Below are 14,052 nucleotides of genomic sequence, written 5' to 3' on the forward strand. Positions count from 1 at the left end.
AGTATGAACAACAGTCCGAGTAACAACAAATCATATGAATAACAATCGGAAGAACATGAATGAAAAGCTGCATTTTCTTTCTTCCTACTGGAAATTTTACCATCACCGATAGTGCAGCAAGATTTCCCTTGCGAAGGGATTAGGAAGAAAAGCCAATTTTTCAATTATACGGCTACACGTGGAATCATAGTATGAACAACAGTCCGAGTAACAACAAATCATAGTACCTATGAATAACAATCGGAAGAACATCAATGAAAAGCATTTTCTTTCTTCCTACTGGAAATTTTACCATCACCGATAGTGCAGCAAGATTTCCCTTGCGAAGGGATTAGGAAGAAAAGCCAATTTATGTCCTTTCATTTTCTTGAGAAAGCCCGCAACCGCAACTTGAAAAGAGTCTTTTCTTTACTGTAGTTAGTTTGATACTCAAAGATACATACCTACCTTCCTAGGAAAAGAAAGACCTACTGTAGTTAGTTTGATACTCAAAGTATGAAAAGAATCTTTTCCTTACTGTAGTTAGTTTGATACTCAAAGATACATACCTACCTTCCTAGGAAAAGAAAGACCTACTGTAGTTAGTTTGATACTCAAAGTAAAAGTACATACCTACCTAGATGCCTACACAGCCAACTTATGCCTACGTATGTACAAGTTCATGTACACATTTCGCCCCATCTCTTCTCATCACGCCGTCCCATAATCAAGCTATTCGGCTTGGAAACTCACTGTTTTACAAATAATTTGAAAACTTGGCCTGAATATTAATGTGCTGAATTCAGCACGTGAGATGACGTGTTCAGTAGGACAGTAGGTATGTAGATTTCCAGCTTTGAATTTGAACAAAGGGCACACAGATTTGTAAACAAGAGTACAGGCGAGATTCAAAGACTTGGAAATGAGACATCTCTAAAGGTGTGTCCACACTTGGTCGACCGGCCGTCGATCGATGTCGACTGAACCGTCCACACTGTCTCGATAACATAGTTTCTCCTCATCGATTGACGGCAGGTCGACTATATTTGGACACACCTTCAAATTCTGCATCTAGATTCTAGAATAGAATATAGCTACCTACTCAATACCTACGTGTTTATCCTGCCCGAATAAGACTGAGAAGTCCCTTACCCCAGCTGTCTAAACAAGGTATTTGATGGGATAATAAACGTGTTTACAGAGCAATCAAGTCAATTATTATCAGTGAACGAAGGAGAACCATCATTATTATTTATTGAATCTACAAGTTACAAAGCCTTCAAAATCGGGATAAAATATAAGGCAGTACCTAGGTACATAAGATATGGGATGGAGTAAGTACATATACCTATGTAAGAAAACAGTTGATTGAGGTTTTGATAAAGCTAATGAGCTATGGGCTTTGGAAATAACATTGGAACCCCCCTATTGCTTGAAGCACTTCATTACTGCGGACAGTTTGGAAAATAAATTTATTAGAAGAGATAACTTCTTTCATGATGATCATCAGAGAATTCAGGGATGTGGCTGTTCTCACGACTCACGTAGAATGAACTTTTCGGGAGGGTAATTTTTGGTGTAATTAACAATTAGTAGGTCATGTTAATTGTTCATTATATCTCTTCTCGCTCATCTGATTGATCCGATGTAGGACTTAACTACGGGATGGTAATGCTACGACACAGACCCGTAAAGTCCAAAGTGGGAATGTAACATGATTCATCGCAATCATCGCATTGCTAGAAAATAACAAATGCTCTAAAACATTCTTTAGGAAAGCCGGGTTCCTCATCGCACCCTTGAACTTTCAAGTTTTAATTTGTCGTAGCTCTAAGTATTAGACCCACAGGACCCACTGTCAAAGATGACAAGTCAGTAAGGCTTCTAATAGACTCACCATCTCACCAAGCTTGAGACGGACGTTCCCTGGAACTTGGGTTGCCTTGGGTTTTATTAGGCTGCTAAAGTGTCAACTATTCGAGGTAAGGAAAGGTAGTTAACCATTTAATTGGGTAAGGTCAGGGAGTAGATAGGTAGATACTGACGCAGGTCGCAGAGATGATATTTGGCCACAAAATTTAGGGAAGTCTCTTTCTCCCCTGAAACGAAAGATCGAAATGATTGTCAGGCCTGGCTTAACAATTTGCTACGTGGAGCTTAATATTATGTACTGACGCAGGTCGTAGAGATGATATTTGGCCACAAAATTCAGGGAAGTCTCTTTCTCCCCTGAAACGAAAGATCGAAATGATTGTCAGGAATGTCAGGCCTGGCTTAACAATTTGCTACGTGGAGCTTAATATGTCAAGAAGATAAGTCTACGAGTTGATTCTGCAGCAGGGTGTGTACTCCATGCCTGTAACAAGAGTACGTTATGTCAAGAAGATAAGTCTACGAGTTGATTCTGCAGCAGGGTGTGTACTCCATGCCTGTAACAAGAGTACGTACATCTTTGCCTGCAATTTTGCTACTGTAAATGTTTTTGAGTCCTATTAGGCCAGCCACTCACCATCAGGTAGACCTGACAGGTACGGCTGAAAAGGTCCGTCTGTCAGGTCTACCTGATAGTGTGTGTGCTCATCAGGTGTCAGATATACCTGATCAGGTGTACCTGTCAGATCTACCTGATAGTGAGTGACTAGCTTAACAATACATATAGTACGTACATATTTGAGTGCAATGTTGCTACATGTAGATGTATCAGTCCTAGCGTATTGAGGTGCGGTTCCTGTTTGGTGAGTTATCCTCTATATTCCGCTAATACCTAAAAACACTATGACTGTTTTATGTATAACATTCTAAGTAAAGCTAACAATAATTTCCATTTTTGTTTCAGAAAAACTCACACCCTTTAAGGCCAGTCACTCACTATCGGGTATACCTGACACCTGATAGTGAGTGGTTGAACCAAGGTGCGTCTCCTTTTGGGGATCACACGATGTTTGTTTAACTGTCAGAGACTGAACTAGAACTAGTACGAGTGCATTCAATGAGCTGAAGAGGCTTCGAAAATCTACACACCCAACAGAAACAGACTGCAACTCGAACTTTTCCAACTCGAATCAGAAAGTCGTTCAAAAGTCACGTAGCATGTAGGCGGAGTATTCCATTCATTACGACGCAAAAACATTCATTTCCAAAAACCAAAAACTTGTGTCAACACAAAAAGTCAACCTGCAAAATCTTCCATTATTTTCCTTGAACCCCTCGTCTTTTGCTGGATTTTCAGATTCGGAGCTTGAAGAGTTGGGAGAGACACCGGCCAGATACAGACCAGATAGTTTGCAGGCGTTATCAAAAGCCACCAAGTTTTCCATTCATTACGACGCAAAAACATTCATTTCCAAAAACCAAAAACTGTTGACACAAAAAGTCAAGCTGCAAAATCTTCCATTATTTTCCTTGAACCCCTCGTCTTTTGCTGGAATTTCAGATTCGGAGCTTGAAGAGTTGGGAGAGACACCGGCCAGATACAGACCAGATAGTTTGCAGGCGTTATCAAAAGCCACCAAGTTCACGGAGGCTGAGATCAAAAGAATCTACAGGAACTTCAAAGCGGAATGTCCCTCAGGAATGGTCCGAGAGGATACGTTTAAGGGAATCTACTCGCAGTTCTTCCCACAGGGAGGTAAGAATCTTTTCTGATATTTGATATTCATCTGTTTGTGGGTAAGACCACAGTTGCATGGGTAACCTTCAGAGAATTTAACATCTAAATTTTCGATAGCAAACTGAAACAAAAGTGGGAATGGTCCGAGAGGATACGTTTAAGGGAATCTACTCGCAGTTCTTTCCACAGGGAGGTAAGAATCTTTTCTGATATTTGAATATCCATCTGTTTGTGGGTAAGACCACAGTTGCATGGGTAACCTTCAGAGAATTTAACATCTAAATTTTCGATAGCAAACTGAAACAAAAGTTTTTTTACATAATTGTTTGGTAACTACTACTTTAAAGCCATCAGCTCCTATTTATTATTCAGTTGTTAAACTAGGGGCAAGGGGCAACAGAAAATAAATTTCATAACCCTGTTGTTTCTTCCCAAGGTTTCAAATGCTTTTGAACAGTGTTCAAATTCACGGATACAGACTCATTAGAACATAAAGGTGTAGGTATACATAATTGTTTGGTAACTACTACTTTATAGCCATGTAGCCATCAGCTCCCATTTGTTATTCAGTTGTTAAACTAGGGGCAAGGGGCAACAGAAAATAAATTTGATAAACCTGTTGTTTCTTCCCAAGGTTTCAAATGCTTTTGAACAGTGTTCAAATTCACGGATACAGACTCATTAGAACATAAAGGTGTAGGTAAGTCTAAACCTAGGACACTGTGAAATCATGAAAGGGATTTGAAAACTTGAAGTCTTCGAACACACTTTGAAGTCTTTGTGATTAAATTACACGAACGCAATTTAAAATGTTGCCGTAGCTTCACAACTTTAGAGCTTTTATTACACACAACTTGAATTTCACAGCTTCTCTGTGTAAGTTTTCGGAGAGCTTTATGGTAACTTTGCTCTCGTGATTAGATAAACACTACCTCCGCCCTATTACTCCTCCCTGGGATGGAGGCACTTGAAGTTGCATATTTATTGAATTTCAACTATACTTTCGTTCGTACTACCTACATGTATTTGCCAAACATGTTGACGTCAATTAAGTCATTCATGCACACTTAACTGCAAGTTTTGCTAAGGAGAATGGTAACAATTCCCTCACTCATATCAGTAACACCAGAAACACTACACACTGTCACTTTTGTCACATACCTACTCTACCATGGCCCTTCAAATCTCCTATGATATTTGTCTGTGGTACGCAAACACTATCAACAGACCGTTTCCCATGAAATGTATTAGGTACATAGTAAAAAGCCCTCAGGTAAATTAATTAAGATCCCAAGAGTGTGCAGGAAAACCAGTGGCAAATCTAGAGCTTTTCAAGGGGGAAAATGGAGGAAAGTTTTCAACTAAGAACAATTTCTTTTTAAGAAAGGGCTGTAATATTTTTTCCATTCAATATTTTATCTGGACGTCAAAATACGTATTAGGCGCATACGCATACGCATACCATATTTAATTTTATAACGAAGGAATTAGTGAAATGTGAAGTATTTACACTATTTTTTACAGTCAAATTCATGAGAACTCAGGGTTAAGGTCACAGTGACCCCATGTGACCTACTCTTCAATCTACCACTGGGGAACAATCCATCCAGGTATAGGAAGGATGAGAGGGTGACCTAAACAAATAATGATTGTCCTGGAAAATGACGTGAGATCACGTTTTGTATAGACAGTTTCATCCCTAGTAAGCTTTTCACTTCAGTTCTCGAGAAGCTCTTCAAATTTGCTGGCGAGAGGAATTGTATATCAGCTCACATCGATACCCCCATTCAGATTTTTCCAGGGTGTTTTGTCCCTTATCTGTGTCCTGCATATGGTTTCCTTATTGAGACCGGAATTGTCTCTCCCTTTCCCTCTCTCTCATTCTCTATTTCTCCCTTCTTTTGTAGGTACTCGTATTTCGTTATTTTTTGTTTGACCTTGTTATATTTCTCTATTGGTACCTCTATCTACTCTATCATCATCGTTCCTTTTCTTTAGAAAATCTAGTTCATGGAACTTCTTGATTATTTCTTCGAATTTTCTTCGCCATTCCTTCCCTCTCTCCCTCTTCTTATATTATGAACTTTAAAATACACTACATTTCCTTTGGCTTCTGTTCTTGACTTTTCTTTGCATTTCTTCTTGAGTTTCTCATTTTTCTCAATTTAAGTATTTGCCCCAAACCTTCAAGCATATTGTGTATTACTCTCAGAGCGAGTAGGGTGCTCTCTGTTTCTTTCCATTGTCGTATAACCTCGTTTTGTAATTATTTCTTATAATAATAGAACGCTTGTTTAGTTATTCATAACTACTGCAGCGCGAATAGGACTAGAGTCCTCTTTGCCTTGGCAGCAGGGTCAGCAGAATACTTATACTATTATTGCGGTAGACTAAAATAAGTCGATAATTTGGATGATGAAATTGCAGACTTTTGGGTAGAATTGAACCCACACCCTCTGCTTACTGGATTACTGGTGATTTTCTTGGCCACTACATCACTGAAGTGTGGACGGGGTTCAGACGATGTCGATCGTCCATACTCCATAGTGTGGACGTTGCACAAAGTAAAATCTACGTCTCGAATTTAGACTTCAGACTTTGAAATCTGATGCTGTATTAGGTGTAGACATCTGTAGGTGCCTATATTTATCATGGTTAGATGGTAGTTATACAATTATAAGCATTCGGTATGTAGGTTTAGGTAAGTGTAAGTGCACTTTGATATTTGATTGTTGATTCCTACATTCCTACTGTTAGAGTCAGGACTGTCAGGGGATAAGATTCGTTTTAGGGAGATGTAGAAGTTTTTTTTCCCTTTTCAATATCTCAAAAGTTGGGATAGGTATGTAGGTAATTAAACTACCCTCATCTAGCTATGTAGATAAATATTATGTACAAGGTAGATAATTTGGATGATGAAATTGCAGACTATTGGGTAGAATTGAACCCACACCCTCTGCTTACTGGATTACTGGTGATTTTCTTGACCACTACATCACTGAAGTGTGGACGGGGTTCAGACGATGTCTATCGTCCATACTCCATAGTGTGGACGTTGCACAAAGTAAAATCTACGTCTCGAATTCCGGACAGAAGAGTATCCAGGTCATTCCAAGTGGACGTAACGGGCAGTTGGCCATCAGTAACTTTCACATTTCAAAAGTCCAAATCCAAACATGAATTTCGGAAGGAAAATAAATCCGATCTTGTTTGTAGTGGGGAGAGATATAGCTTGTTTACTCTGCTGTGGTCTTTGCGAAATGCTCCAATGTTTCTGTGCTCATTAGAGGGGAAACTAATGATTTTGACGTAAAACTTTGACTAAATACTTTCTTCTCTTTGCATATCGAACTTCAAACGGGGCTCCCTGCAACCATTTTTATTATTACTTATTTTATTTTAGGAATAGCAAAATGCTGCATTGATTTGCATATCTTCTTAGCCCGTCCTTCCTTTATTATTACGATAGTAATAAAAAAAGGTATAGTGGACGGGCTATTGCATTCGCTTCGGTGTCTGTCTGTCCCCATAGAAGGACTTATCCAAACCTGGTTAGTTTATAGGTATACCTAGTATCTATACATACTATGACTTCGGTATTATATTATGTAGAAGCTCTGGTAGGGGTAGGTAGGTAATTAGATCCACAAGACCCAACGGTTAACAACGGTCTTTTCCAGATAGAATCAATGAAATAAATAGGTAGGTATGCTATCCTAGTTCCAAGACATCTTGTCCATTCTTTGGTGCGCCTAGTTATTCAGCTGTCCTTCCTTTGGTGCTCCAGACCTATGTTTGCCTTAATTTTAGTTGTCACGACCTTTTCCATGCAATAAGAAGAAGAAGAAGGAGGAGGAGGAGAAGAAGAAGAAGGAGGAGGAGGAGGAGAAGAAGAAGTGGAAGAAGAAGAGGAGGAGGAAGAAGAGGAGAAAGAAGAAAAGGAGTAGGAGGAAGAGGAGGAGAAGAAGAAGAAGAAGAGGAGAAGGAGAAGAAGAAGGAGGAGGAGAAGAAGAAGTGGAAGAAGAAGAGGAGGAGGAAGAAGAGGAGAAAGAAGAAAAGGAGTAGGAGGAAGAGGAGGAGAAGAAGAAGAAGAAGAAGAAGAAGAAGAAGAAGAAGAAGAAGAGGAGGAGGAGGACACGAAGGAGGAAGAGATAAACTTCGAGACAGTAAGGAAAGAGCAAGATGAAAGGCAGGGTTATTTCAATTAAACGGAGACCTTTGCGAAATGCTTCAATATTTCTGTGCTCATTAGAGGGGAAACTAATGATTGACGTAAAACTTTGACTAAATACCTTCTCCTCTTTGCATATCAAACTTCAAACGGGGCTCCCTGCAACCATTTTTATTATTACTTATTTTATTTTAGGAATAGCAAAATGCTGCATTGATTTGCATACCTTGATGTTTTTAATTGAAGTTTTCTATGTATATTGATGGAAATGGAGTCTCGGAAATAAGAGCTTTCGGCTCCCATGAATAAATAGTTCAAGTTTACTCAATGGAAACGAAATATCTTCACTGTGTGAATCATTTAGGTATGTACTTACCTATGTTTATGATGGGAAATTGATCATACTGGATAAACCATAGCTAAAAGAGAATTTATCCCCAATGAATTCAAATTACAAAGAGTCTAAAGGGTGTCATAAAAAAAAACAATATAATTATACCTGCCATGCAATATCAGCAGCTTTTAGTTTTTAGTTCTCCCTGTATAAAGAGTAGAAATTGGAGTGGATACTTATGAAGCTTCCTTGGCAATAAAATCCCCTCTTGTTTCCGAATAGAAATCTAAATCTCCTTGACAAGAGCTGAAAATAATTGTTTCACCGTCAAAATTAAAACCTAGGGAAAGTGAACTATTTGTTAACTCTGCTGAAATTGAGGAGAGGGCCCCAAAGGTAGGACACAGTATCACTAAATGTCGACATGAAAGTAGGTACGTACTTCTTAATAGATATTACCTGTCAATTTTTGCAAAAATTAAAAATAAAGGTCGATTCTTACGTAAAATGTTGGGAAATTTTCACAACTTAAGTCCAAACAGCGTTACTTTAGTATCTCCTGCAACCTGCAAGGGAGCTTGCTTGAGAGAGTTGATGTGACTTGGGACAGTTCTAGCAATAATACCATGATAATAATACACTTAGGGCAGATATGCAAGTATCAGACTATCAGACGTTCCTTTCAATAAATCCTAACTTTGTTTTAAAAAAAAAAAAAGTGACTTAACTTTGAATGAAAAATGTCATTTTATGTCAGGATATTTTTATTGGATAAAAAGAAAATAAGGAAAAAAGAAAACTAAGAGAAAATAAAATAATGAACGATGAATATAAAGGAAAAGAGAGAGAGAGAGAGAGAGAGAGAGAGAGAAAGAAAGAGAGAGAGAAGGAGGAGGAGGAGAAGAGAGCCCAAGTCCCAAGTTGGATTTAATTGATGAGATGAAAATCAAGTTTATAGTTATAGGTACTTACGAGTACATCTAGGTATTGAAAAGAAGGATAGACTCTAAGGTCTCTAGATAATTACAATGGAAGCTCTCTGGATGAAATGGACTTCGTGAATGAAAGAGAGAAATAGGTAGAGAAAGACAAGAAGAGAAAAGAAAAAACATAAAAAGATCTAGACACGAGAGAGAGAGAGAGAGACCATCATTTTGTTAGTGGATGTGCCAACATTACCAAAACGAATGAATGAGAGGTTTTTTCTGGCCTTTTTTTCAGCACAGTTAGGCCGCCTGCCATTTTCTGAACAAGAGAGAGAGAGAGAGAGAGAGAGAGAGAGAGAGAGAGAGAGAGAGTCTTCTTCTCAGGGGAAGAAAAAGAGAGAGAACGAGAGGAAGAGATAAAAAAATAGATATACAAAAGGGACAGAAAAAAAAGGAATGTTTGTCCATTTTCACATGAGGATAAAATGTCGGAAGTTTCTTTTGATGACTCTCTGCCACCCAGTCAAACTTTCAGAGAAAACAGTTAGGCCGCCTGCCATTTTCTGAACAAGAGAGAAGAAGACGCTCTCTCTCAGGGGAAGAAAAAGAGAGAGAACGAGGGGAAGACAGAGAGATAGAGAGAGAGAACGAGGGGAAGAGAGAGAGAGAGAGAGAGAGAGGAAGAGATAAAAAATAGGTATACAAAAGGGACAGAAAAAAGTAAAAAAGAGGAATGTTTGTCCATTTTCACATGAGGATAAAATGTCGGAAGTTTCTTTTGATGACTCTCTGCCACCCAGTCAAACTTTCAGAGAAAATGTATTCTACCAAGCGAAAATGTATTTGGTACCTACCTAGTAAAATATTGTACCTAGTGTTGGAGTACCTAATAAAAGTAATTCAAGTATAATAACCTAAATTTCTTCTAAAATATGGAATAACTTAAGATATCTACATAGAATACGTAGATACTTGTACATAAATAAGAATAATAATAATATCTCCTACAATTACGTATAATAATGTCAGCATATTTTTCTTTCCGTCCCCTAATGACTTACCATCTTGTTTATTTCATAGCAAATAATATCTCTCTCTCCCTTTCTCTCATTGTAGTCAGTTCGTCATAATGGAGTTCTTGGGGGTTTTAAATTTATATATCGAGAATATCAACTTTTAAAATGGAAAGAGAGAGAGAGAGAGGGAGGGAGGGAGAGAGAGAGAGATCAAGAGACCATCACTTTGTTAGTGGATGTGCCAAAATTACATTTTTAAAAAAATAACCTACCTTGTCTCCCTTCTCTGTTTCAGAAAATGGACAAAAATCAAGATGGCGTTGTAACACTGGACGAATTCTTGGAGTGTTGTCTGAACGATGAGGATATCAAAAGATCCATCCAAGTATTCGACACTTGAGAACTTCAAGGGTCCATGATTGAGCCAGTTTTCAAAACCAGCCCAGTTATCGTCACTAGCCGAGTTATCGTCACTGCTAGTCCATGGTTGAGCCAGTCTTCAAAACCAGCCCAGTTATCGTCACTTTCCGAGATATCGTCACTGCTAGTCCATGATAGAGCAAGTCTTCAAAGGGTCGAGTTTCCTGATATAGAGTTCCATATTAGAGTTCTGGAACTCAGCCACTGGATTGGGCTTCTGGCACCCGTCATTTTTTCTCACTGTAACTACATCTGTGCATACCTCGGGGTGGATGCTCCAAATTTTAGGAGTCTGGAGAAAAAAAGTAAAGTATGTTAGTATGTACCTACCTACATCCTACATTTTTCAAGAAACCTACGCACCTACGCTCTTTGCTAAACATTTTCAACTTTTTTTTTTGTTCATTCGGGGTTTTCAAGGAAAATTTTCCCTCCCACAATATTTGCAAATAAATTGAGCTCATTGATTCGCTTCTATTCAGAGCGGAAAAGCGTCCCTAGAGACCAGACTGATATTTTGATTGTTACTTAAATTCAAATTGAAAAGAGATTCCAGCCAAAGGGTCTTTTAAAGAGGGAAGTAGGGGTTTCGCACAAATTTCAAGAAAGGACGGAATAGACGGAAAAAAATTCCTTTTCAAGTTTGATATTTTGAGTTTTTTCAGTCTATTATTAAATAAAAAAAAATGCTGAAAGCTGTCAATATAGGGTAGATTGTGGGATGGACATTTTCAAAGAAGTTTAAACAGGAATCCATTGAAAATCGACGGTGATTTGAAAAGAGAAAATTATAGGGTACACTTTGAAAGAGAGAGAGAGAGAGAGAGAGAGAGAGAGAGAGAGAGAGAGAGAGAGAGAGAGAGAGAGAGAGAGAGAGTGGGTGAACGCAAAAATGGCTGTCTTATGTTGATAATCACAGATGACACACAAAGAACTAAAGTCACCAAGAGGGGACAAAAAAAACGCCCCACATCATGAATTTTGACTTGTTTCAGATTTTAAGGTTTGGGGATTAAAAAAAAAAAAAAAGAATCCCAGAAAAAAAGTAGATGCTTTTGACAGATACCTACCTATACCTACACATAATTGAGCCAGTCTTCAAAACCAACCCAGTTATCGTCACTTACCGAGACATCGTCACTGCTAGTCCATGATAGAGCAAGTCTTCAAAGGGTCGAGTTTCCTGATATAGAGTTCCATATTAGAGTTCCGGAACTCAGGCACTGGATTGGGCTTCCGGCACTCGTCATTTTTTCTCACTGTAACTACATCTGTGCATACCTCGGGGTGGATGCTTCAAATTTAGGAGTCTGGAGAAAAAAAGTAAAGTATGTTAGTATGTACCTGCCTACATCCTACATTTTTCAAGCAACCTACGCACCTACGCTCTTTGCTAAACATTTTCAACTTTTTTTTTCCTGCTCATTCGGGGTTTTCAAGGAAAATTTTCCCTCCCACAATATTTGCAAATAAATTGAGCTCATTGATTCGCTTCTATTCAGAGCGGAAAAGCGTCCCTAGAGATTAGACTGATATTTTGATTGTTACTTAAATTCAAATTGAAAAGAGATTCCAGCCACAGGGTCTTTTGAAGAGGGAAGTAGGGGTTTCGCACAAATTTCAAGAAAGGGCGGAATAGACGGAAAATATTCCTTTTCAAGTTTGATATTTTGAGTTTTTTCAGTCTAGTATTAAATAAAAAATGCTGAAAGCTGTCAATATAGGGTAGATTGTGGGATGGACATTTTCATAGAAGTTTAAACAGGAACCCATTGAAAATCGACGGTGATTGGAAAAGAGAAAATTATAGGGTACAGTTTGAAAGAAAGAGAGAGAGTGGGTGAACGCAAAAATGGCTGTCTTATGTTGATAATCACAGACAAAAGGCACAAAGATCAACATCATGAATTTTGAGGTTTTTTTTTTTTTTTTTTTTTTTTTTTTTTTTTTTTCAGATTTTAAGGTTGGGGGTTAAAAAAAAAAAAACCAAAAAAAGAAAATTTTTTTACGTGTTTCAGATTTTAAGGTTGGGGATTAAAAAAAAAAAATCTCAAAAAAGTAGAAGCTACTTTTTTTGACAGATACCTTTCCTATACACATAGGAAGGTCTCAAGTGTGTACTGTCAGGGACGATAGTAAGATTTCCCTTGGGGTGGACAAAAGAACTTTTCTGCTCACTTTTCTATGTGTAGGTACCTACTAATTTTGAACTTTTTCCCATAAGAATCACCTCCATGAAAAATCTCCTAATTTTTCCGCTCCTCCTCATAGGTACCTTTATATTCTCGTAGCTTTCTCCCTCCATCCTTATGATTCGTATTTTCTTCTTTCTTCCTAAGAATTAGAACTCATGATTTGACGTTCGACCTATACCTCCACCTATTTTCACCCCAGAAACCTAACTCCTTCTTCCCTTTCTGTCATCGTCCCTGATCTTATTTAGTGGCTTACATATCAGATTCCTTATCACATAACGTATATTCCACAACATATAACGTAGGTAAGTATATTCTATATTTTCCTCAGCATAAACATAAACGCATCAATATAAAACGGTTCCTCGGTTTGGGGTATTAACTTTAAGGAGATAAAAGAGAAGAAGAAAAGTGGATTATGTTAGAAAAGAAAATCAGGGAAAAAATATGCGATGCTAAAAAATGGAGGGACAGAACAAAGAAAAGAGGGGGGAAAAGGAGGAGAAAAAAAAAGGATCCTTGATTGACCCCATTTTTTTACTTTCCTTATCCTATAGGAAGGAAAGTAATGTAATCACGTCAAATTTTCGATGGTCAGTTTTTAGTGCCAAAACACGTTTTAAGGTCCCTAGAGCCTAAATCCAAAGATTCAGCCGTTGGTCCGTGTGTCTGTCTGTCTGTCTGTAAACAAAATATCTCGAGAACGGTAAGAGCTAGAGACTTGAAATTTGGTATGTAGATGTCAAATGTGACAAGGATGCGACACGAAACTTTTGGTTAAGACCGGTGCAACGGTTGGCGGCATTTTACCGCTTTTTGGCGGTTTTCGGTGTAATTTAACAATATATCGGGAACGGTATGAGCTAGTTTTGATCGCTTTTGGACAGATTTCGACCGTTTTTTGGCGGTTTTCAGCTATACCGACTAAACTCTTAGAGATATTGTAAAAGTTGGGTAAAAGAACACTCAAAATAAGCATCATTTAATAGGATAAGGAAAGTCGTGTGATGTTTACACCAGATTTTTCCCTTCGTACCAAATATTTTTCCTAGTTACCTACCTAGATAGGTTTACTTACATATACCTAGGCTTGCCAAATGTCGATTCGGGACGCGAATCCGCGAACATAATTGCCAAATCCGCGAACATAATCGCAGAATCCGCGAGCAAAATCGCCAAATCCGCGACCATAATCGCCAAATCCGCGAACAAAATCGCCAAATCCGCGAACATAATCGCGAAATCGGACTCTTCAGGTTCCAAGAATTGCAGTCACGTGATTCTTCAGATTGCAAGAATTGCAGTCACGTCATTCTTCAGATTCCAAGAATGGCAGTCACGTCATTCTTCAGATTCCAAGAATTGCAGTCACGTCATTCTTCAGATTCCAAGAATTGCAGT

At 38.3% G+C, this 14,052-nt stretch overlaps 1 protein-coding gene across 1 annotated transcript in view; it reads left to right on the plus strand.

The window, feature by feature from the left end:
- The first annotated feature begins 2,331 nt into the window (after window positions 1–2,331).
- The window catches only part of LOC103518057 (Kv channel-interacting protein 1), a 33,613-nt gene continuing 21,892 nt past the window's right edge, over window positions 2,332–14,052 (plus strand). The window contains exons 1-2 of the mRNA XM_026829810.1: window positions 2,332–2,419; window positions 3,209–3,607. Coding sequence (XP_026685611.1) covers window positions 2,332–2,419; window positions 3,209–3,607 — 487 coding nt within the window. The remainder of the gene's footprint in view (window positions 2,420–3,208; window positions 3,608–14,052) is intronic.

The sequence above is a fragment of the Diaphorina citri genome, unplaced genomic scaffold (genome assembly GCF_000475195.1).
Source record: "Diaphorina citri unplaced genomic scaffold, Diaci psyllid genome assembly version 1.1 scaffold58, whole genome shotgun sequence".
Lineage (NCBI taxonomy): Eukaryota > Metazoa > Arthropoda > Insecta > Hemiptera > Psyllidae > Diaphorina > Diaphorina citri.